The following is a 25,723-nucleotide window of genomic DNA, read 5'->3' as shown; positions in this document are numbered from 1 at the left end:
TGAACAAAAATGGACCCTCTCCTACCCTCAGGTCAAACAGAAGGGGGAAGAAGGTTTACTGTTTTTTCCTTCTACAGCAATTTAACTGCTTCCCCCACTTGCTTGCCATCCTTGGTATTTCAATTCCAGTTCTTATCCTGAAATTTCTAGTGGCAACTTAAAGTGTAAGTATAACTACAAAAAGTACGTTTATACTATTTTTTTAACCTACAATAAGGTTATTATGAGAATTAAACAAGATGCAGGTAAAGAGTACTTGGTACACTGCTTGACAATCAACATAGCCTCTGTGAGGTAGATACTATTTATTGTTTTTCATATTACAGTTAAGGAACCTGGGGCTCAAAGATGAAAAATAACTTGCTTAATGTTACATAGGTAGAAAGTGGCAGTACAAACCTTTGAATCATGCCTGACACCAAAGCCTTAATTCTTAACCACAGTACAAGTCTTCTGTTCTAGAATATTCTCATTAATGTCAACCCATACTTAAATCCTACAGGTATATACACAACATTGTTCCCCCCCCCTCACTGGCATTTATTACCCTTTCTCAATTTTGGATCTACTGTCATTAACAACAAAAAGTATACAGGGACAAGTTACTCAATTACAAATCCAACACTCTAGACGTAGTACAAAAGTTAATTAACTTAATCATTGATATTCAACTCAAACACAAACTGCTTACTTTATTTTTTAAACAGTAACACAATAACTTACTTGTAACAAAGTCACTGAAAGAACAAAATAAAAACAAAGCTAATGAAGAGGAGTTGCTTCATCTCAAATGAGTTATCTCCTTTAAACAGGAAAAACTACCATTAGTCTAGTGGTTCTCAAAGTTGTCCACGCATTAGGATTGGGGAAAAGGAGGACTGGTGTTTTAAAAAATAGCTATACCTAAGGCCTATCTCAATTAAATGGGAATCTCTCCAGTGGGGCTCAGGCAAGGATTTCTGAAGTGTTTTCTGTGTTGAGAACAAGTCTAAAGTAATAAGCAATAGAAACCATGCCCTCAAAACAATTCAAAATCAAGAAATTTAAAAATACAACTAAATTTCTTTCTTCTTACCTAGGAAAAGAGCAGGGGGGCAACACCTATTTGCTCCTCATTGTTCTTTAAGCATTTATGATTCCCCAAAGTAGAGTTAAACAAGTATCAAACACTGGAAGCTATGCAAACATGCTACCCAAATGGAAATTTTCGCTACTTTACATTTAGAAAGTTCTTTTAAAACTATGCCACCTTTAAGAATCCCCCACATTTTAAGTTTGCATAGATGTTTAAGTTGGCTATCTGTTCAACTAAGAAGAGGCAATACAATGTACTAGAAAGCATTTTATTAATAAGAGTTATTATAAAACAATATTCACTTCATGTACCACAAATTAACTTTTTGGTACAGAGAAGAGGAAGTATGTGTTCTCCACCTACTTTGAAAACTATCAGAATTCCTTTTTATAAGATCAGTATGTTCAAATTTCAAGTCTAAACATAAGTTTTTCTTTAAGAGTACATATATAAAATACTTCCCCTGTAACTGTACTATATCCTTAACAAACCCCCTTGGGAGTTTCAGTAGTGACTGTAGGTATTTATTTTTCAAACAACTTTTCCTCATTTCTTAGGTTTGGGAATGGTATCACATCAAGTATGGAAAATAACGTTTCTCCTTAAGAATATGTGAATTCGTTTAAGAGATGTCTCCTCAAATTCAGAAAAACCTGTTTTTCAACTCCTTCTGTCAGGACTCCATGTCAATCTCAACCACTTCATTCTTGCCTGGAAGCGTTGCTTCTGGCAGGTTATCTTCAACTACATCTTCGATGTCTGCCAGATCAATAGGTGGTAAAGGATTCCTCCAATACTGGAAGGAGTTATACTGCCAAAATTCTTCATTGAGCTTTGGGAAAAAAAGAAAAAGGAAAGTATATCAACAGTTTATAGAAAGTCACTTTTTTTTTTTAAAGCAAAAAATTTTCTTGTTTTAAAACCAAACTCACTTAAGATTTTGTGGTCTTTTATTTTGCATCTTCAACAAAGACACCTTTAAATTCTGCCTAGTCAAAGTGCTTCATGGACTCAGTCAAATCTGTGCATTTTCATATTCATGGACTTGTGAAAATATTTTGTTAGTAGTTTATTTTAAAAGAATTTCTTCTTTTAAAGAGCTTCTCTTCTTGATAATTTTCTTCTTTTCAACCAAGAAAAACACTGGAAAATGGGTCTGGGTTTTTTTTTTTTTTTTTTTTTTAACCTTTCAGTGAGGAAAACAATTTATTTAAGAAATACACACATACCTTAAAACTTATTTTTGGTCTTTCCCCTGAGGTTTTGGTATTTAATTTAAGGGGCTGACTTCATATAAGATAAAGTATTTTGACATCTTGCCAAAAAACTTTTAGGCTATAAACATGCTAAATAGCAAGAAAATCTTAAGCTGATTATTTTATTAAAGATATAAGATTTGGTACACGGCAAGACTTTTAAATCAGTATACTAACACTGATAAATGCAAGTGAGTACAGGCCCTTTTAAAATTCAACAGATTCCTCTGAAAGGCTATAATATCGCTTCAAGCTATTACTAAGTGAAGCTGATGTTCCAATGAAGTTCAAAACTGGCAAAGAATGTCAAAAGCAACCCCAAAATACTTTGTGCAAGGAAGCAGCACTGGAATTATATACAGGATTCCAAGGTGACCAGTTTGAACGTTAACACCCTACCCAGATGAATATTTATATACCTATACTATTCAGTTGTGTTTTCACCTTAGGCTCATACTTGCTGACACACCCCTATCCAACAGAAATAATGAAAGCCACGTACGTAATTTTAAAAAGTAAAAAAGAGATGGAATTATTCTTAACGATATTTTATTTGACCTGACCTGATATATACAAAATAGTATCATTTCAAAAAGCAGTCAGTACTTTTAAAAATTAATGAGGTATTTTACACTATTTTATCATACTAAGTTTTCACAATCTGGTAGATATTTTACACTTTTAGCACTATTCAGACTGGCCACATTTCAACGCTTAATAGCCAGCCACATGTCGCCAGTCACTTTACTGAACTGCACAAGCCTATTAGGAAATCTCAATAGGAAGTACACGGAGAGCCTTAGACACTAAGGCTTAGAGAATTAAGAGTGTCTTTGGAATTTCTTTATAATGGGATAAAAAAATGTAATAATCCAAATGATGCCCCCCTCCAAAATTAATTTTGATAAGCAAACAGGGTTAAAAACAAGGGTCAAGATCTCCACCTTTTGGGAAAAATCTACTGTTCAAATTACCTACTTTAAACATGAGCCCAGAAAAGATCATTTAATGACATCAGTGTAACCTAATAGCTAAGAGCACAAAGTTTGCCACCAGATAGATCTGAGTTTGCATGATAACTCCACCACCCACTAACTCTGACCTTGATCTAAGTCTGTTTCCTCACTGGTAAAACGCAGGGCTCTTTAAAAAAAAAAAAAAAAATAGTAATAATAATAATAATAATAATAATTATTTATTTATTTATGGATGGGATTTATATTTATGAATGGGGGGATGCAGGAGAAGGGGAGAGAGAATCTAAAGCAGGTTTCATGCCCAGCACAGAACCCAACTCAGGCCTTGATCTTACAACCCTGAGCCAAAATCAAGAGTCTGATGTTTAACCAACTGAGACAACTAGTGCCCCCAGGACTCTTTCAAATTCAGGATTAATACTGTAATTGCCCAATACTACTAGATATTATATCCCATGAAAACTATGAATCATTCATTATTTTCTTCTTAGGAATAGAAAAAAACATTTCTGCTTACTTTCCATTAAAAATAGCTAACAGGGCCAGCAGAGTAATGGATCTGCATGAAGTGACACCATCATGAGAAAACACATAAATATTTAATTAAGTAATACCTGGTTAGTTCAGTTCTCTGGTTAAAAACACCAAAACAAAACAAAAACAGAAAAAAACCAACAACAACAACAACAACAACAACAAAAAAAAACATCTGAGATAACTCAAAAAATATTCTGAGGTTCTAGGACAGAAAAAAAGGTATCATTATTCTGCCTCAACTGAATCCTCAATGTAGAAAGGACCTATTTGAGAAACTTTTCCTAAATGAGATTCCAAGGATGAGGACAGGGACTATTCTGAGTGCCAGGAACCAGGGAGAGACATTTACTACATAAATTGAAAAGCCTTTTTAGCTTCTCCATGTTTTCATCATAACCTTGTATCTTGGTTATTCACTATAAATCTCTTAAAACCCAAAACCTCCATCTTTGGAGGCAGGAAAGAAGGGAGCTGGAGAAAACAGGTTCCTCTCTTAAATTTGCAGAAGACAAGAAGCTCACAAACAAAACCAACAAAAGAAGAAACGTAAGGATTCCTGGACTTTTGCCAAAAGAAAAGAGGAGGGACTGTCTTCATGAAGAAGGTATGCCTTTGGCCAAGCTTAGTCCTCGCCCTGAGCCTGCAGTGACTAGGAAGCAGAGATCTGCCAAATGCAGTCACTGCTGTGAAAGATACCGGTGTGTCTGAAAGATTCGAAGAAGGTTTCTCTGTCAGTCTGCTAAAAAAATTCTCCTTCCTTGCCTACCTACAATTTCCATATTTTCCTCTTATCAATCTGTGGCATACTGCAGTCAGTATGTTCTGGTAGAAAAGACAAGCCTATTTATAGGTGGGGTACCAAAATGGTCTAAGAGGAAAAGTTTTCAAAGTGCACAGTAGTTATCTCTGTATCAAATAGGTCTGGATGACTTAGCATTCTGGTTTTTTTTTGTTTGTAAGTTTGTTTTTTAAGGTTTGCCACTGGCAACACACGAATATAACTGTAAATTCTAGTTATTGTTTTCAAAACATAAGGGCTATCATTTGGTTTTAAGTAAGCAGATTTTGAACATCTAAAAGCAATCCGAAGTCTTAAAAAATCCCTCATGTTTTCTAAATTCCAAGACAACTGGGGGTGGAAATATTTACAATTTAGAATTTCATCCGGAAATGCTCATCGTTCACTGTCCAAAGGTAATTTCTCACAACCACAGAAAAAGCTCTTTCCTAACTATCAAATTCTCATTTTATTGGGTTTTTCACCAAGAAGACCTGCCAACGGAACCTTAATTCACTTTTTGTCTAGCAAGGCATTTGGAAAATTCTGTAATATACTTAAAACAATGGAAAAATGTGAGCTGGATCCCACGATGTAGTAGTGCTTGAAGAGGTTGGTGAACTGAGCCCTACGTTTGGTCTTTCTATTGCCAAAGCTTCTGGTAAGTCAACCCAGAATTGCCAAAAACCAGCTTTAATTCCTAAGTCTGGGCCAAACCTGTCCAATAAATATTACTAATGCCAGCCACAAACATACTTTAAAATTTTTCTAGTGGCCACACTAAAAAAAGTACGACAGGTAAATTTTCATTCTACTCAACCCAGTATCTCCAAGTTCTTTCAACGGGTAATCAATATAAAAATTTTTGAGATCTCTGAACTCTAGAGAGTATTTTACACTGAAAGCACACCCCCCTCTGGACTAGTCACGTTTCAAGTTTTCAGTTGCCCCACAGTTGCGGAGGCCATGTTGAAGAGCGCAGATCTAGACAAATCAGATCTTAGGTGCAGAGATGGGGCAGGCCCGTTCCCTCCAAAATCGTAACTCTTAACACTCTCTGATCCTAGTATAGTCGCTTTACTTTACGGTCGAAATTAATTTTCAACAATAATCCTTTTTCACAGGATCCGATCTAACACTGTGAGTTATTAAATGCCTTTTCCCAAAACAGGGGCGTGGGGGTGGGGTGGGGGTTCCTTCCTCTCTACCAAAGGGCTTACCATGCCTACCGGCCGTCCAACTGATGGCCACCACATTGGTCACTCTCCTTAGAAAGAAATCTATCACGAACTGTAGAAGAAATCAGCGTTAAGCCAAGGAAGGTGCGCCGCACCTTTCTCCATGTGTCGTTGCACAGACCTATCGCGGTTCCCGGTGAAGTCTCCAGAAAGCTCACGTCGGTCGTGACCCACACTCCCGCCTTCCTCTTTCTTACACAGGACAGAGGCACGGCCGGTGCGCGCCCACGTCTACCCCACCCCCTCATTTACCCAGGTGCTTTCGGGTGCTTGACCTCATCCTTGGCAGGTTTGGGGACTCTCCCCAAACCTGCCAAGGATGAGGTCAAGGGCTCTGAGGCCCTTCCTGTGCAGCCCGGGAGTCCGAGTCCTTCCTGCAGCAGGGACCCCGGCTTTTCACGCTCTGGGACTCCTTGAAGAACACGAGTCACGACGTGTTCCCTCCCGGGGCGCGCAGGGGCTGCGTTAAGGGTGACCCCCGTCCCCTCAAGCCGCCCGCCCTCTGGAGAGGTCAGCCAGCCCCCGGCCCCTACCTGGCGCGGTGCTGCACCCCAGTCTCCCGGCCGGGGTTCTGTGCGCCCCGCCCCGTCGTCGCCACCGCCCCTCGGGGGCCGGGCGCCCCGGGGCTCCTCCCCTGGCCCGCGGGGCCGCACCGGAGGCTGCTGCAGCGGCGGCTCGCCCGTCTCCAGGCCTCGGCCCTCACGCTGCACGCCGCCCGGAACGCTGCTGTCCCGGCCGTCGCGACGCTTGCTGGGCGAAGCTGAAGGTTCAGTCATAGCCCCCGCGTCGATTTTGCGCTTTCGGGGCAGCTCCGGGACGCCGACGGGCTGCCCGGGATGGGAGGCCCCCGGCGGCGGGATCCAGAGCGGCGGCGGGGGCGGCGGCGGCTCCTCGGGAAAGTCGCAGAGCAGGAGCCGCTTCCAAGGCACGTGGAACGTCAGCGGCTCGGCCGCACGCCGCTTGGCCATGGGCCCCGGAGCCTCGGGCGGAGCCCGCCGGGCGCGGGAGGCCGAGCGCGGATAACTCTGCGGGCGGAGGGCGAGGGCGGGGCGCGCGAGGGCGGGCGAGGACCAGCCCAGGGCGAGGGGGCGCCGGGCAGGTGGGGCGGGCGGAGGGGGCGGGGCGGCTGGGCCCGGCGCAACCCCGCGCGCTGCCCTCCCTGCACTCGAAGTACTGCCGGACGTTGGGGAGCTACCGCGAAGCGGCGGAGATTCGAACCTGCGCACAAGTGTGCGCGCGCGTACTCGCGCCGGCCAGGCGGAGCCGCTGGTTGGTGGAGACTGGCGGGGCGCGCTCCCGAACGCTCCCGCGGCCGGAAGTGCGCGCCCGGGGGGGGAGGCGGGAAGGCGGCTGCCGCGTTATTAAAGGCCCAGTGGCACGGTTCCCCGGAGGGCGTGACCTTGTTTCCCCAAGGGCGGGGAGGGGCTACGCAAATTTCGAGCTTGGGGAAGCCGTGTAGGTTTTAGACCTTCAGGATGTGTTAATTTTCCCGTGGAGTCAGTGGCCTCAGGGACGCTTGCGGAGGTTGAAATCACCTCCAGGAGCTACAGACTCTCAGCGAACTAGGGTTGAGAGCCACTGGCGCCGCATGAAATGATCCTTTCGGGCGGACCGCTCTACAGGGGTGGGGACTGAGGGCAGTCGCTGAAGCCGACACGCAAAGCCAAGCACAACAAAATCCACCCAAAGGGTATGTTTTGCAGTGACTGTCGTGGATTGGCACCGCATTCTTCGAAGATCTTTTGAATAAAAATTCACTGATGAAAAGTTGCAGAGGACATGTGCAACTTCTCCAAAATAGCTCATCCCAGAGCCAAGCCTTGCCTGTTCCCACTGAAACCTAAACTTGTTTGGCTCTTAAATTACGTGGGAAGCACACAGAGCTCCTTCTAACTCGGTGCGATGATCTGTAGTGAGATTCCAAGACCTTCCTTACAGCTGAATTTGTGGTCAAGCGAAGTGAGGGGGGTGAGGGCCGTGAATTTGCTATAGCTTGTATTTCGGTGGTTGGTGAAGATACAACCAAGTAAACAAAAATGAGGAAGAGAGCTGCATGATCTTGTAGAGATAGTGCAAGGAAGATAACTATCCCAACTGGGAAGTACTTAACCTATATTATTTACCCCATGCCAAGGTTGTGAGAACATAGGCAACAACTTACTTAATAGGCACAGAAATACAGTCTGCTCGATCTTTCCATTTCTTCTTTGAAATTGATAACCTATCAGTCTCAAAGAGCAGAACACACAGATCAGATATGAAAGACCTTTTATTTGAAAGGTTTTGAGGGTGTCCTTCCCCAAAATGATAGAAGTTGGGGTTAGTTAATAGAGAGGTCCACTCCTTTGTGGTCCTCACCACAGACTCTCTTTTTCTAAACTGTGAAATACATCATATGTATAAAACACAAAGGAATGATAGTCAGATGCCCAGCACCTAGTTTTATATATAGACTATTACTTGGGCCAGAACATGACCAGGTCCTTTCCTACTTCTCCTACTGGTGGCTTTCTCCCTTTCCTCCACTCTAGGTAATTGCTGTTTTGAATTAACCATCCCTTTGCGTTACTTTGTAATTTTCACATTTGTGTTTGTGCTCCTAAATAGCACTTTTGGTGTTGCTGGGTTTGTTTTTTAACACTTCATGGAGCCCTAATTGACATAAAATAAAATGCATGTTTTTAAAGTGTGTACTTTGCTGAATTTTGACATATGTATGTTCCTGTGAAACCATAGCCACAATGAAGAAAATACACATCTCCATCACCCCCAGAAGTTTCCATTTGCCCTTTTGTGATTCCTTTCTCCTCCCCTGGTTCCTTCCAGGGGAATGTAACCACAGCTTTACTTTCTGTCATTATAGATTAATTTGCATTTTCTAAAATTTTATATAAATAGACTCACAGTGTATAGTGTTCTTATTTGATTCTTCAGCACAGTTATTTTGAGATTCATTCATGTTATCACATTTTCATTCCTTTTTATTTCTCAGTACTTCTGAGAGTGGCTGTATCCCAATTTGTTTCTCCATTCACCTGTTCATGGACATGTAGGTTGCTTCCCGTTTGGGGCTATACAGATCAAGCTGCTTAGAACATTTGTGTGTAAGGCTTCTTATGGACATAAGATTTTTGTCTTGGGTACATACCTAGGAGTAGAATGGCTGGACCATGTGGTAGGTGTCTTTAACTTTCTAGCAAATTGCCAATTGTGGTTATACCATTTTACTTTCCCATCAGCAGTGTATGAGAGCTCCATTTCCTGCACGTGGTCTCCAACAGTTGGTATGGTCAGACTTTATTTTTAGTCCTCATGTATCTCATTATGGTTTTAATTTACATTTCCCTAATGACTAATGTTGTTGACTAATGATAGTTTATTTGCTATCTGTATCTCTCTTTTATTTTAAAACAATTTATTTGTGAGAGAAGATGAGAGAGAGAGAGAGATCATGAGAAGGGAGAAGGGTAGAAGGAGCAGACTCCCTACTGAGCAGGGAGCCTGCTGTGGGACTTGATCCCAGGACCCTGGGGTCATGACCCGAGCTGAAGGCAGGTGCTTAACCAACTGAGCCACCTGGCCACCCTATCTGTACCTCTTCTTTGTAAAATGTTCAAATCTTTTGTCTACTTAAAATATTGAGTTCTTTCTTTCCTATTTTCCCTATTTTATGTTTTTGTGCATGTAATTTTCATTCACTTATGTTGACTATGATATTCCATCATATGAATCTACTCTACTGATAAACATTTGAGGGTTGGTTTTTTTTGTTTTTTGTGTTTTGTCTTTCAGATTTTTTTTCAGATTTTTGAATCATGTGTAGTGAGCATACTTGATGATTTTTTTTAATATTTTATTTATTTATTTGACAGAGAGATCACAAGTAGGCACACAGGCAGTCAGAGAGAGAGAGAGGAAGAAGCAGGCTCCCTGCTGAGCAGAGAGCCCGATGCGGAACTCAATCCCAGGACCCTGAGATCATGACCTGAGCCGAAGGCAGCGGCTTAACCCACTGAGCGACCCAGGTGCCCTTGATGGGTTTTTTTTAATTGAAGTCTAATTGACATGATATATCCTATTTTCAGGTATACATTATAGTGATTTGATATTTTTATACATAATGAAATGATTCCCACGATAAGTGTGCTTACCATCTGTCACCATACAAAGTCATTTACAAAATTATTGACTATTCCCTGTGCTGTACAGTGCATTTTCTGATTCCTAGTTTGACCTATAGATTATTTGTGTTACCTTTGCAAGTATCAGAGGTTTTCCTAGATATTTTTTTTTGATTGCTAGTTTAATTCCTTTCTCATTTATTCATTATCTGTGTGATTTTCATCCTTTTAAATTTATTGAGACTTATTTTATGATCCAGCCTACAAGTTATCGTGGTATATGTAACATGTTCTTGGAAAGAACATAATATCCTGCATGTATTTGGCGTAGTATTTTATCAATGTCACTTAGGTCAAGGTGGTTGGTAGTTTTTCTCAGATATTATATGTCTTTATAGATTTGGGGCTTCTTGTTTGGAGGGGGATTTTTTTAATCTAAATGTTTCATGAATTGCTAAGAAATAGGTGTTAAAATATCCAACTAGGACAGTAGATTTTTCTGTTTCTCTTTTTAGTTCTCAGATTTCATCTTTGTATTTTGAAACTCATTATTAGGCACACATATATTATGTGTGTGATGTATTAACCCTTTGTTCTTATGAAATATCCCTTTTTATCTCTGGTAATGCTCTTAAATTTTGAAGTCGTCTTTGATAGCACTTCCAGCCCTCTTATGCTTACCATTTGCACAGTACATCTTTTTTTTTTTTTCCCATCCATTTACTTTTAGTTTATCTGTCTCCTTATATTTAATGTTTCTCTTGGAAACTACATATATAGTTGGATTTTGCTTTTCTGACATGTCAGTTTCTGTATTTTATTTTTTTAAAGATTTTATTTATTTATTTGACAGAGAGAGAGAGATCACAAGTAGACAGAGAAGCAGGCAGAGAGAGAGAGAAGCAGGCTCCCTGCCGAGCAGAGAGCCCGATTCCGGGCTCAATCCCAGGACCCTGAGATCATGACCTGAGCCGAAGGCAGAGGCTTAACCCACTGAGGCACCCAGGCACCCCCGTTTCTATATTTTAATTGGAATGTTTAGTGCCTTAACAGTTGATAGATATTATTGAGATGACTGGATTTAGGTCTAGTCTTCTATTATTTATTTTCTGTCTGTTCCTTTTCTTTTTTGACTTCGTACCCCCTTTCTAGACCTCTTTTGGATTAATTCAGAATTGCTTTGAATTTAATTTTAATTTAATCCATTAAATTAAATACCTGTTTGTATGAAATTTTCAGTGATTGCTCCAAGGATTGCAATACACATCTTTTTTTTTTTTTAGATTTTTATTTATTTATTTACTTGACAGAGAGAAAGAGAGAGGGATCACAAGTAGGCTGAGAGGCAGGCAGAGAGAGGGGCAGGGAAGCAGGCTCCCCTGCCGAGCAGGGAGCCGGATGTGAGGCTTGATCCCAGGACTCCGAGATCATGACCTGAGCCAAAGGCAGAGGCCTAACCACTGAGCAACCCAGGCGCCCCTGCAATACACATCTTTAACTTTCCACAGCTGACTTCAAGTTAACACTGTGCCACTTCATGTAAAGCAGAAACCTTGCAGCCCCTCACTCCCACCCTCACCCCCCATCCGGGGGCACTTTTATATGGCCCCAACGGGATTTTCTTCCTGTCCGATAATTTTGTCTAAGCAACTCTCTGATTTCTTTCCCCAGCACTTCTTATGGATAATGACTCAGAACTCATCCTTACTAATAGCAAAGCAGCAAAGAAGGAAACTTTTCACGTCTTCGTGGTAAAGAAGGGTTGCGCACTCACTAACGTTCTGCTTATCTTGGAATTTGCCTGTTTCAGACTGATTAAAGCCCTACAGCATTTAGGGTGGGGAAGTGGTTTAAAAACTTTTTTTTAGCAACTATGTATTTGCCAGACGTTTTCCATATCTCATTTAATCCTCGGAACTCCATGGCAGGTATTACTGCAATTTTTTTAAAAAAAGATTTTATTTATTTATTTGACAGAGATCACAAGTAGGCAGAGAGTCAGGCGGGGGGATGGGGAGCAGGCTCCCTGCTGAGCAGAGAGCCTGATGTGGGGCTCAATCCCAGGACCCTGGGATCATGACCCCAGCCGAAGGCAGAGGCTTTAACCCACTGAGCCACCCAGGTGCCCCATATTACTGCAAATTTAATAGATAAACCTCACCCCAGAGCACGAGACCCTTTCCAACTTCTCAATGAATCCAGCCCTAACCACCTATTTAAATTTTCAACTCACTCAGCACTTCCCAGGACTCTTGAGATTCACGTTGCCTGATTTATTTGTTTGTTACTTCGTTTGCCTATAGCACATATCACCTTCCAATCTATTACAGGACTCAACTTACTTATTATTCTTACTGTGCCTTTCTCTAGGAAGTAAGCTCCTTTAGGGTAGGGTTCTTCATTTTTTTTTTTTTCTTTCTTCACTTGTAATATACTCGAGCACCTAGAACAGTGCCTGACATATATAAGGTGCTCGGTACCTGTTTGTTGAATGAATGACTGTTCGTTGTTTTCGCTTGGATGTTTCACTGGCATCTCCTCGTCCAATCTTGTGTCCCTGCCATATCCCGTCATTTATCCAACCAGGTACTCATATCAGAAGTATAACTGGACCATGGAAAATTCTAGAGTTAACACAGTAAACAAACAAAAATCCATTTCGTGACTCCCCAAGTGAAGCTTATATTGAGGGAGATAGACAGGAAACAAGTACATCTGTCAGGTGCTGAAGAACAGAGTAAGGATGGGTGAAGTTACCTTAGGTGGTCAAGAAGGGTTTTTCTCGGATAAGGAGACTTTTGAGCAGGGACCTGAGGAAAATCAGGGGTGAGTTGAGCATTTATGGTGACTGATTGTAGGTGGAGATAATGAGTGCAGATGTGCTGAAGTAAGAGCACATCTGGCTTGAGCTTGGGACAGCAGAAAAGCCAGTGTGGCCTTTTTTCCCATAGTGTTTTGGCTAGTTTCTATTGCTGTGATTTGAAGTTCACAAACCTTTTCTTTTCTCACACCTTTTCTGCTGTTAATCTCATAGGCTGTATTTTTTATCCCAGACAATGTGCTTACTATCTCCAGAAGTTCAGTGTAAGTCTTCTGTGCATCTCTGTGTAGCTTTCTGAACATACGGAACAGTTATACTCATGTTTTAATGTCCTTCTCTCCTAATTCTAACATCTTTATTGGTTCTGGTTCTGGTTGGTTCCCACTGATTAATCTCTAAGGATGTTTTGTTCTGTGTCTGCATACATGGCAGTTTTTTATTGGAGACCAGGTATTCCAGGTTTACTTTGTTGGTCCTTCTTGGTCTGGCCTTGGGAGATCACTTCACACACATGCCTTCATCAGTACTCCGTAAATCCGTGTTCGGAGTTGGGAGGGGGCTCTGCTCTGATCTCCAGAGTGCTCTCTGTGTCGAATTCCCTCCTCTCAGGTTCTCTGTCCTGCAGACTCTAGCTGCCTTGGTTTCCCCGGTCCCCAGACGGTCAACAACACATCACATCCTCAGTTCAGGCATACTGCCAGGCTTGGCAGGAAATGCCTTTTACTTTGACTTCAAGGTTACATTGTTGTATAACTTTTTTTTTTTTTAAAGATTTATTTATTTATTTGACAGAGAGAAATCACAAGTAGATGGAGAGGCAGGCAGAGAGAGAGAGAGAGAGAGGGAAGCAGGCTCCCCGCCAAGCAGAGAGTCTGATGCGGGACTTGATCCCAGGACCCTGAGATCATGACCTGAGCCGAAGGCAGCGGCTTAACCCACTGAGCCACCCAGGCGCCCTTGTTGTATAACTTTTAACTTTGAGATATGACTGCTTCCTTGTCTGTTGTAGGAAATTGTATTTATTCATTATATATAAGTATATTATATGCTGTGTATTAATATATATAATATACAAAAGGAAATTCATCAACCTTGTAATGTTCAGACCATTGACTATGACATACCTGACTTATTCTGTAAGAACTCAACCAGTATAAAGAAAATTGTGGGGGCGCCTGGGTGGCTCAGTGGGTTAAAGCCTCTGCCTTCAGCTCAGGTCATGATCCCAGGGTCCTGGGATTGAGCCCCACATCAGGATCTCTGCTTAGCAGGGAGCTTGTTTGCTCCTCTCTCTCTGCCTGCCTCTCTGCCTGCTTGTGATCTGTCAAATAAATAAAATCTTAAAAAAAAAAATTGTGTAAATTTCCTTGCAGACTGGAAAAATACCAGTTTTCCTCTTTGTACTAATTAAGGTACAAGTAAATGGTGATTATAGCAGGAACACTTGAAATATGTAATACAGATTCTTGATCATATCTGCATGTATATTTGATAAGTTCTTTTCTTCTTTTAGGTCTCAGCTCAAATAATCATTTCTTTAGGAAAGTCTTCTCTTAAGTCAGCATCTCCCTACTGCTCAGAGTACCCTGTACGTGTCCCTTATGACCGTGACCTCAGTTCTTACAATTAGTTAATTACTTGTTTTCATTGTTGTTTTGTAATTACTTGTTTGACACCTTTCCTCTGCTATGTAAGCTCTGGTGGGAAAAACAATAACTTCTGACCTTTGATCAAGCCTTATTCCTGACACAATGCAGATTCTCAGTGTTTGTGGGGTGAAGGAAAAAGTGAAGACCACACAGTAATTGTTGAAGCTGGGATACTGACCAGGTCTGTGTTCCTGCACTTGGTTTCTTCCTTCCCAGGTGTCTGTGATAGTGAAGAGCAAAACAAACAAACAAAAAAAACAAAGATTTTAATGTAGTTTTCAACATCAGCTTGGCCACCATTAAAATATTTAATAATGGGTTGTGTTAGTGAAGATATTGAGAAACAGATACTTTGTTTTAAATGTAACCTTTTAAGAGAGCCATCTGACAAATCTATGAAAATTTTAAAATGCACTGCTCACCCTCAGGAATTTACACCAGAAGTATGAATGTGTCCGCTGAGAATGGACACAAAGCAGTATGTACTGGGACTACTCATTGTAATATAAAGCTGAATAGCAAAAGGTTGAAAACAATCTAAATGTTACTTGTTAGCATTGTTTGTCTGTGTGTACGTATTATACAAACAGACATGCAGATTTTATTAAAAGAATTTACGTGTAGTATGGATATAGAACAATTGGTAAACCGTATTTAGTCAAAAAAGTAAGGTCTGCATGTATATACACATATTTACATGTACATTTTTTTGGTATTGCATTGTCTGGGTTGCAAATATCTTTACTATAGGCCAACACTTAGTCTCTGCCTTCTGTTATCTTCTGTTGGGAGCAATTTCCCTTGTTTTTTTGCATTTCAGCGTATTTTGCAAGCGGAGGTACTGGCTAACTTTATTCTAGATTATCTTTTCAAGGATATATGTACAGTGAATATGCTTGGAAGACAGAGACTATCTCCTGGAACAAAGGGTAGGTTTATTTACCATCTAGCATAGTATCTTCTCCTAGTGCAAAGTCAGTCACACTTACTGCTTGTCCATCGTGAATCAGATTTCCAAAGCTCAAGATCTTTCTGTAATACAACCCAATGCTTGTGCCAAGTGTCACCTAGCACTGTCTTGTGTCATTCTGTGAGATTTGGGTCTCAGGGTACTGGGCAAAATTAATACTTGGGCTAATGCTATTGCTGTGAGTTATCAATTCTCCTTTGACTTTGATGTAGGAGTTTGTGTCAAAAGTGGCTGTTTTATAAGCTAAGAAATCTGCAGAAATTTTTCCATTTTGGCAGTTGTGGATTAGCAACTCAGATTGGAATATTTGGGAGTCTCTTACACAGAGGATGTTTGCACTTCTCTAAGATTTTTTTTCATGGCCTTCCATTGCTCAAGACAAAGACTTGGGGTAAAGCAGAGACTGGAAGGGACAGACATTGTTTCTTTTTAGGGAGCAGTGGAACCAAACCCCCTCTGCCTTAGGGAGGAGGTAGGAAAACCTCTTATCCCCAGGACAATGGTAAGGATCCTTAGAGGAAAAATAAAGGAAATTCTTGCTCAAAACCAATTACAAATACATGGGGAAGAGGATGGGAATGCTGAGAAAACCCCACTTATGAGGCCTATGTGATAGAGGCTGCCTAAGACTGGGGCTACACTAAGACAACAAGAATTCCCATTTTCACACCATGAACCTAGCACAGACTCACAAGGAATGGTAGTCTACCCCTGGGGTGGAGGTAGGAGCACGTAGCAAGAATTCCTCTGTGGCACAGGCATGCAGACACAGCTGAATGCTGGAGAGGGTGCAACAACACTGGGAAAAACCATCTGACATCCTGTCCTCTACTCTAAGCACAAGGGAAAAACAAGTTATTGCCAGCAGAGGTTGAAGCCAGTGATGCACTGCTTGCTGATAAAATGCAAACCCAACTCAACTTCTTGCAAGATTGACTCAGCCTACCATACCAGCCTATCAGGCACATATTTATACCTGGCCATAAATACTGTTTATGTCAGCTTGTTTTTTGTTGCTTTTCTACACAACAAATCAAATTCAATACCGGAACACTCAGGAAAAAAGCAACAGGAGGAAACAAACAAAACGTGAAGAAATGAAGCAATTAATAGAACTAGACTCAGAGCTAAGCAGGATATTGGGGTTATAAGTCTTTATCAATCAAGCTCCTGTAACATATTAAAGGATATAGTGGAAATGGTGAACAACATGCATTGACACACAGGGAATGTCAGCAGAGAGTTGGAAATTATAAATTATTGGGGGCACCTGGGGAGCTCAGTGGGTTGGGCCTCTGCCTTCGGCTCAGGTTGTGGTCTCAGGGTCCTGGGATGGAGCCCTGCATCAAGCTCTCTGCTTGGCAGGGAGCAAGCTTCCCCTCTCTCTCTGCCTGCCTCTCTGCCTACTTATGATCTCTTTTTATGTCAAATAAATAAAATCTTTTTAAAAAATTATAAATTATTTATATAATCTTAATTATATAATTATAAGTTTAAGTGGAAATGCTTGAAGTAAAAAGCCTAACAGATAAAAATTCTTAACAGGCTCATTATTAGAATGGAACATTCAAGGAAAGATTCAAGGAACGTGAAGATAAGGAAACATAAAGAGGAAACATAAAGAAGAAAATAAAAAGTATAAACTAAATAAAAATAAAAAACAAACACCTCAACAGAGCATCCAGGAATTGTGGGACAAGAACAAGACATCTAATGTACATCCAACAGAAGTCCCAGAAAAGGGAGTAGGGCAGAAGGAATAATTGAAGAGATAAGATTTTTCAGAAATAGTAACATCGACCACACAGGTATAACAGGGTAAATTGCAAAAGCAAACCAAAACACACATGCATAGACAATCCAACTGCTGAAAACTGAAAGCAGCCAGTTTAAAGAGAAACCCACTCAGAGAGACAAAAATAAGAATGACAGCAGCATACTCATCTCAACAATGGTGGTCTATAAAGAATAAAGGTCAACCCAGAATTCTGTATTCAGCAAATCTTTTACAAAATAAAACTTGAGATAAAGGATTTTTCAGACAAAATCTAAGAGAATGCATTGCCAGCAGACCTGCAATGAGAAATGTTAAGGGAAATTTTTCAGGTGCAAGTATGTCTAACAAATGGAAACTTGGATGCACACGAGGAAGTGAAGAGTGTTTTGTCACAAATTACCCCCAAACTCTGTGGCTTACAATAAACCTGACCCATTTTCTCCAGCCGTGGGTCAGGAATTCAACATCAACTTAGCTGGGTCATTTAGGGTTGCTGACCAGAGTTGCTCACCTGGTTGCAGTCAAGATGTTGGTTGGGGCTTCATCCGAAGTCTTGACTGGAGCTGGGGGACCCACTTTCAAGCTCATTCTACACATGCAACTGTTTGGAGAAGGCCTTCTTTCTTCACGTGGAACTCTCCATGGGGTTATTTGAAATGTCCTCATGACATTGTCTCCCTTAATGCCAAGTGATCCAACTGAAGAATGGAAGTCCTTCATGACTTGCAAAAATTTTTACATTCTTGGCAGTTGTGGGTTACCATTCTCAGTTTGGAAAAGTCTCAGACACAGGGGATGTTTGCACTCACAAGATTTGGTTTTTTCTCATGGCCTTCCATTGGGTGATCAAGAGAAAGACTTGGAGCAGGTCAGGAGGCCAGGCCTCCTGGCTTACGATATGATATCCAGGATAGCTGCTGCGGGGGGCTCATGTAAGTCACACGTTTCTACCTCTGTCTCTTCATTAGAAGTGAGACACTGCAGCCCACACTTCAGGAGGGAGAGGAATGAGGCTATACCGAAGGGAGAAGTTATCAAGGGAATCTGTAGAGGGGCACCTGGGTGGCTCAATGGGTTAAAGCCTTTGCCTTCAGCTCGGGTCATGATCTCAGGGTCCTGGGATCAAGTACCGCATCGCATCAGGCTGTCTGCTCAGTGGGGAGCCTGCTTCCCTCTCTCTCTCTCTCTCTCTCTGCCTACTTGTGATCTCTGTCTCTGTCAATTAAATAAAATCTTTAAAAAGAGAGAGAGAGAATCTGTAGAGAGATCTTTAAAGCAGCACACTCCAGAAACTATAAAAATGAAGATGAGTAAAAAATATATTTCTGTTTTTATTGCTACAAAAGAATTCAGTTAAAGCATAAATAGTAACCATGTATTCTGGGGTTTATTATGCACATTAAAGTAAAATGTGTGACAACAGCATGAATGCTGGAAGAAAGGAATTGGAAGTATATTGTAAGAGTGGTAATTCAGTGGTATAATACTTTGAAGGTGGACTGTGAATAACAATGTATATTGGAAGCCCTAAGGAAAGCACTGAAACTTCTTTTTGTAAAGAGCTGTAACTCATAAGCCAGTAGTGGAGATGAAATCAACAAAATAAGCCCAGGAATAAATGAGAAAGGAGAAAAAAAGTGGAAATGGAACAAGTAGAAAACTAGCAAAATGGTAGGTTTAAATTCACCCATGTCAATAATTACTTTAAAGTGTAAACGGTTTAAATACCCAATTACAAGACAACAAAACATAAAGACAATCAGAATGAATAAAAAGGCAAGACCTAGGTACATACTATCAATAAGAAACCCATTTTAGAAATAAATCGGAAAGTTGAAAAGTAGGATTTTTTGATAAGAGCTTGCAAAAACTGGCATGCTTCAAGGTCTATAGTTCAGTAACAGAATCACACCAATGTCCATGGCATGGTTTTGATTACTGTCTTATAGTTACGTGAAATGTTACTTTGGGGTGAAAGCTGGAGGGCACACAGGAACCCTCTACTTTTGTGAAACTTCTCCTGTCTTCTGGCAGCATGCATGAAACGAATAGGCTAAGTCACTCACTCGTCAAAAGGGTTAAGACCAAGCCCCAGACTCCACAGTTTTGCTGACAAGTCTGGGATGCTGACAGACTTGGCATTCCAGATTCGGAAGGACAAGGTCCTACAGGCCAGTTCAGGAATATGAGAAATCCTAGGATACGGCAGCAGATGCTCTTACCTACATGGTTAATATGGCCTAAAGTAATGAGGCCCTTGTGTTCTGTGGTGATGAACAGCTACAGGTGGGTTGGAGAGAAGTCACCCAAATGACACCCACATTTGCTCACTCTTCCCGGCAGGAAGAGATAGGGATATTATCACCATAGAGCAGCAAGCCCTGTGGCCCCAGCCAGAGGCAATAAGGCTGCATCTGCTGACAGAGTCCTCAACTGAGATTAAAGTCAGCAATGAGCAATCTGCTATTCAATACAGAGGACCTGAAAACAGACAGCCATTTGGTTGAACTGAATGTAGGTGGCCCCTCGAAGGTGAGGAAGAAGGCTTGCCTATCAGTGCAAAGTCTTGCCACAGCCAAACGTGGCTGGCAGTGAAGTTGGGGCTCTGGGTGCCGGGATGGCCAAAGCTAGAAGACTGGACTGGACAGCACAGTGGCATGTGCTCGAGCACCAAGTAAAGGGCCCTAGGAGCTGGGCATGCATTGGATGCTGGAAGCACACGGGGGAGGAAGCAGCAGTCTGCTCGGACATTAACTCTGGAGTCAGGTCAATGGAGAAAATCAGGCTTCCCTCCCACCATTTCCTCCCACTGTCTCCGTGGACTTGCCTCCCAGCTGGAGGCAACTTGGTCTCCTGGCTGCTGTGCTGTAGCCCGTAATGCACGTGTTAAACTTCTTGGTTCTGTGATCCTATAGGGGAAAAAGACACTTGAATTGAACTGATAGTATGGACAGGGCTTGTGATGGGAAGGAAGGTGTGAAAAATTGTTAGCGGCTCATCTGAGCCAGGGAGAGCTGGTGGCTAAGCAGGTGAATACAAGAAGCCAAGACGAAACTCACAGTCAAACCACAGGGAGCTTCTGCTCCATTTTCATCCGGGGACAGCACACCAGTCAGGGTTCAGCGGGGTCTGCACAGACATAGTAGTAGTTTCATTGCTAAAGGAAGTCCAGACAGGCTCCTGCAAGCTTGCAGACCTGGAGGGTGGGGTGGAAGAGGAGGAGGACCTAGGAGTGGGTCAAGTACTGAATGGGACTATAGAGATGTGGTTTCCAAGTCTTCCCCTTGCCCTCCTCCTATTAGCAGGTGTCAGCAGAGGCCCCCCGAGGAAGGCTCATCCCAAAGCTGCTGACAGGCACTGGGCCAGGGCTGCCGCTGTGCATAGGAGCCTGCATTTTTGACTGCAAGTCCCACTAGAGACTGCAGCGCAGCAAGTCTGGTCCAGCGAGGCCAGCTTTGTTCCATGAACCTGCCAGGTTAAGCCTTTGTAATGACCTACGTTCAGGCCTAAAAAAAAGGAAAAAAGAAAAATCGCAGTTGTTTTTCCTAAGTAGTCAGACACCTCAAAAATAACCTCTCACTGAGGCCCTTTGGGCCAATTCAGTACATGTATCATGGATCTGATGTATTATTTGCCTGCACATTTCCTTCCACTTAAGGGTCACGGTCAAGGGCTGTTTCTTCCTGGGTGGTCCAGCAGAAATTATACTGAACTCCAGAAGAGAGAACCCACAGCTTCAAAGACTTACTGGCTGCCTAAATTCTCACAGGCATAGCCAAGTACTACAACAGAATCAAATGCCAATCACCAAAGACACCTTTGTACAAAAGAAGGAAGTTATTAATCTGCTCCTAAGCTTTTGAGACTGAATGATGCCTCGTTGGGTTTGACATTCTCATTTGGAGGTGAGCCAGTTTGGACCTGATGACTACCAAGGTGAAAAGGACCCAACAAGCCTTCCAAGTCAAAACAAATAGCATATTCAAGGGTGTAGCTGGCCATGAGAATAGGGCAATGGTGCTTTGAGAAAAGAGCAGCTATTCCTTTGGAGGTAAACTTAATGCCCCACTCTGACACCTAAGGCAAAGTCGTTGGTTCAATGGGCCTCTTGACTCACAGACATTAGCTGAACTCCTGGGCCTAGATCCCTGGTTGGCTACTTTGAAACCTAGCAGGGTCCAATGGGCTGTAGTCACTCAGGCAGCCGGGTAAATCCAGAAGCAGGCCCTTGTTATCAGTAGCTAGAACTCAAAGCAGTGCTCTGAGACTGGCCAGCCCTCCCACTGATGGAGCTCGACACAGGTTTATGAACTTTTGGATGGTTGCCAATGACTTGTCTGGTATACCAGCTGAAAACCTAGACTGGCAGATTAAAGATACCTCTCGAGGGGCACCTGGGTGGCTCAGCGGGTTAAGCCACTGCCTTCGGCTCAGGTCATGATCTCAGGGCTCCTGCCCTGAGGGAGCCTGCTTCCTCCTCTCTCTCTCTGCCTGCCTCTCTGCCTACTTGTGATCTCTCTCTGGCAAATAAATAAATAAAATCTATTAAAAAAAAAAAGATACCTCTCTTTGGACATTACACTTAAATAAATTGTTCAACTTCTGTAAGTTAAAAAAATGAATATTAAAATTATATACTTTTTCCTGTCATACTGCCAAAAATGACAAGTTTAGCAAAACCTAGTACTGGCCAGAAAATGGATGCAAAGCTATTCCAAAACACTATTGGTGGCATGGAAAATGTTCACCATTTTGAAAGGCAAGTTGACTGAAAATGCACATGATTTTGGCTGGATGGATGATTCTGCTTCTGTGTATCCAAGAGAAATAATCCAACTCTCTAAGAGGCAGGTACTAGCATGTTTCTACAAGTGAGATTAACCCTCCATTAAGTTTTGCCTATGCCTTCTCTCCCGTTACCTACCATTTTAATTTCTTTACAATTCCCAGCAAACTTTAATATTCAAGAATCGATACATACATACCTGTCATCTTTGAATCCCCTCAGGATTCCATTGAATTTTTTTTTTCACCGTAACATTAATGTCTTGGGACTTATCTTCATCTTTTTCTATCACTATACAGCAGTCAACACAGAGTGAAATTACATTGTCTATCTACCAGGTGCTTTCACATAGGATACCACACACAGCAGCACATGACCGCCTTAAACCCTCTGAGGGAGCCTGCTTCCTCTTACAGATGGGGCAACACACTTAGAGCATCTTGCCTGAGATGGCAAACAACAGTTCAGGGGAACAAACCCAGAGTAAGCACCAAGTCCATCGGTTCTGCTACTAATGGCTGGTCCTGGAACTCTCTTGTACTGGTGTCCTTTAGAATTATTTTCTGTTATTTAACAAAACCAAAGACCAAGATTAAATAGTATTAAGGCCTAACATACTCAAAGACCAAGTACTCTTATTATTGACTTTCTAGAAGCATATAAGAATAAGCTCATCTAAGGATTAAGAATTCAAATTCCCACATCTACAGTTACTACTGACTTAGATGGAAACAACCAAGCAAATACTGTTTCGTAGCAATTGGCAGACTTTAATATTCAAGAAAAATTAAGTCCATCATACACATTAAAAATATAGGAAATTTCATGCAGACATGAAGCTTCCAATTCAGCCTTTGTGGCAACTTTTAGAATGAGAATTACATATAAATACAGTACATTTTACAGTTCCCAAACTTCATAATTTTATACTGTGATTTATACAGCTTCTCTTTATATTTTACATTTCCCATCTTGCTCACTTGATTAAAATACCCTAACCTGCACCGCTTCAGAATATGGAAAAAAGGGGGGGAAGCAAGCACAATGACCTATCTCCTCCTGCTTTATGAAAATGAAAACATTTGTATATCGAGCTAATATAAGGAATTAGAACAAAAAATTTTAAGGCTTACATACTTTAGTAGCTAGGACTACACATAACAAATAGAAAATTAAATCCTCCAGTGACATTTCTATTATTGACTGATACCACAATTTTCAAGTTTCGAATATATTAACTACAAAAGCAATGAGAAAAAAAGTGATGCAGATTTATGTAGAATATTTGAAAAACAGTAGTCATGATAGGAGAAGTTAAAAACAAATGAAATAACTGATTTCAGAATTAACGAAAAGCTAAGCTGTAATTTAGAAATGTAAGTAATATTATTAAAGAGTAAAACCTGATAGCCAAAATTTTAAGTAATAAAGCCGAGTCCTTGCTACCAATATATTTTTGCCTCTATGAGAAAAAACAAGATCATTTGTTCTGATACAAGTAAAAAAGTGAATACCAGTCAGTGAATAAAAAGCTTTTCTATATTACTCAAAAACAGCCTGCATTCCTTTCATTTCAGTGGATTTTTTAAATACTTAGGATCCTTTTAAACTTTTCTTTTTTTCTGAAACAAACAAAAACAAATTTGGATTTTCCCCCCTACCAATTAATTGAAAATTCATTCACATGGTAGTTAATGAAAATTCTAATAACTGAACGTCTGCCAAGTATTGGGGGTAGAGGGAGACACAAAAAAGAGAAATAGTTTTGGGGATGTTTTTTTTTAAACTCAAGAGGCTAAAGCCTCCAGAATTTAGCAAGTCAAATAAACTTCACAGAGCCCTTTACTGCATAACAGGAGCAAAGGCCACAAGAACTCCCTCACTGGCCACGGAAAAGCTCCTACTAATAAGATGCCAAATTGCGTGGACTCTCCCAACTTAACAAAAAAGGCCTAAAGATTCACGAGTAAGTTTTCCTATTAGAACATGACATTAATCCTACAGCACATTATTGAGATTAAGTCTATCTAATCCAAATTGCCACAGAGGTCATTTAATGCCATCATAAACACCTGTGAAAATATCCAACAAGAGTACTTCCTTTTCCCAAGAAAAGGTTACAAATCAGTCATCTCTGCTTTCCAAGCTACTAGAAACAAAATAATAAACATAAAAAATATATATAAAGGAAAACTCCCTCCAATAGAAAAGATCTGCTAGAGGTAGAAATGTAAAGCAGCATATACTGTTTCAACTCCAGCTATCAGGGAACAAAAGTGGTGTTGATCTAAAATTACATGAATGGCTGCTGCTTACAATACTGAAGACACAGACCATGGGCAGTAAGTTATCCCTGAATTTCATATTCAGAATTTCCCCACGGTAATACCATCATGACAGTTTATTGGGAAAAAAAAAAAAAAAGTGCTTGCTTTTGTGATCCAGGTAATTTAAAGAAAAGACATTATTGTAAACATTCACTGACAAACTGTATTCACTTCTAGTTTAAAATCATACATTTCAAATGGGAGATTTTATTATTTCCCCATTTTCTGAGCAGTACCTTGAATAAAGGCTTGTGCCTCACGAAAGTGTGTTCAGATCTCATACATTTCAGAGTGATTCATGATGAGTATGCTTTCAAATAATGTTCAGGTTAGTATGCCCCAAAGACTCTCAGTTACTTGAATGCTTAAATGCATTTTACTGGCCTGTGATCTTATTAAATTCAGCATTTCATAAAAATGAAATGGTTGATGCTTCTCTAAATTCAGCTGAGCTAGAAAAAAAATAATTTGAGTGATTAAAAGGACACACACACATTTTATGAATGGATTGCTTAGGTCCAAAGCAAACGGAAGTCCCAATTCCAGATGCTGAATGTGACAGAGGATCCTCAGACTCTTCTAAAAATAATATGTGCAATGCACACAAAACAAAGATTTGGGGGGACTTCGATACTAGTAGTCATTAATATGGCAGACTTGCAACAGACAGCTTCATGAAGACCACTGGAGATAAAGTTTTCTCTACTGAAAGAATTCTGGGCTTCAGGGAAAATGTATACTTGAAGACATTTCCTCCATTTTTACTTCTGTAGTACAAATATGCATGGCATAGTATATTTCTGAAAAAGCAATAGACGTATTAAGAAAATAGACGCTATTTCTAAATTTTGTTAGGAATAAGAAGGCACCACTGATTTGAGGTTGTGTCCTGTCATTGGGAGAGTTGATTTTGAGTTGTTTATTTCAGGATTTGCTCTTATCAAACTCTTTTCCTGCTGATACCACTTGAGAACGTTACTGCGGTTTACGGACCACAAACAAGACACATTCATAGTAGTATTTCATCATGGAGAGATCATTCACAGTATATGTTGACAAGACAGATTCTTTTTCCACCTGGAATGCAAACGATAATCCTAATGATGACGATGACCATGAGGATAATACAAACAGTACTTGTGACAGGTACCACTGCAAACGTACTCTATTGACTTCTCACATACACATACCCCCTTAAGACTGGCATATTATTAGCAATCGCACTTTACAAAGAACAGATTGCTCATGGTCACACCAGTAATAAGACTGGAGCTCTCCATGACTCTGTTACATTGCTTCTCTTCATTTTTAAGAACAAATCTGTTGTTTATTTTTTTAATGAATGAAATGCTTTTAAATAAACATACAACTAAAACACAAATCCAAGTGTCATAAAACCTTCTAATCGCAT

At 40.9% G+C, this 25,723-nt stretch overlaps 2 protein-coding genes across 6 annotated transcripts in view; both read right to left on the bottom strand.

Moving 5' to 3' along the window:
* Window positions 1–290: 290 nt before the first annotated feature.
* CUNH9orf40 (chromosome unknown C9orf40 homolog) lies at window positions 291–7,100 on the bottom strand. Its single transcript, XM_045085382.1, has 2 exons — window positions 6,395–7,100; window positions 291–1,907 (listed from the first exon to the last, which is right to left on the bottom strand). The coding sequence occupies exons 1-2, from the start codon at window positions 6,827–6,829 to the stop codon at window positions 1,749–1,751; spliced, it is 594 nt and encodes a 197-aa protein (XP_044941317.1). The 5' UTR covers window positions 6,830–7,100; the 3' UTR covers window positions 291–1,748.
* Window positions 7,101–12,537: 5,437 nt separating this feature from the next.
* CARNMT1 (carnosine N-methyltransferase 1) overlaps window positions 12,538–25,723 on the bottom strand; it is a 50,557-nt gene continuing 37,371 nt past the window's right edge. The window contains exons 7-9 of one of the 5 annotated variants that reach the window (XM_045085379.1): window positions 14,631–14,672; window positions 12,740–12,792; window positions 12,538–12,606 (exon numbers count right to left, since the gene is read on the bottom strand). In XM_045085379.1, coding sequence (XP_044941314.1) covers window positions 12,749–12,792; window positions 14,631–14,672 — 86 coding nt within the window. In that variant the 3' untranslated portion in view covers window positions 12,538–12,606; window positions 12,740–12,748. Of the gene's footprint in view, window positions 12,793–14,113; window positions 14,673–22,734; window positions 25,390–25,723 lie in introns of those variants that run through there. The other 4 variants (XM_013045679.2, XM_045085380.1, XM_004772112.3 and 1 more) reach the window with 4 other exon arrangements.

The sequence above is a fragment of the Mustela putorius genome, unplaced genomic scaffold, assembly GCF_011764305.1.
Source record: "Mustela putorius furo isolate JIRA1106 unplaced genomic scaffold, ASM1176430v1.1 tig00000854_pilon_pilon_pilon, whole genome shotgun sequence".
Taxonomy (NCBI): Eukaryota; Metazoa; Chordata; class Mammalia; order Carnivora; family Mustelidae; genus Mustela; species Mustela putorius.
Note: the sequence above shows the minus strand (reverse complement) of the source record. Positions and strands in the feature narration are given on the sequence as shown.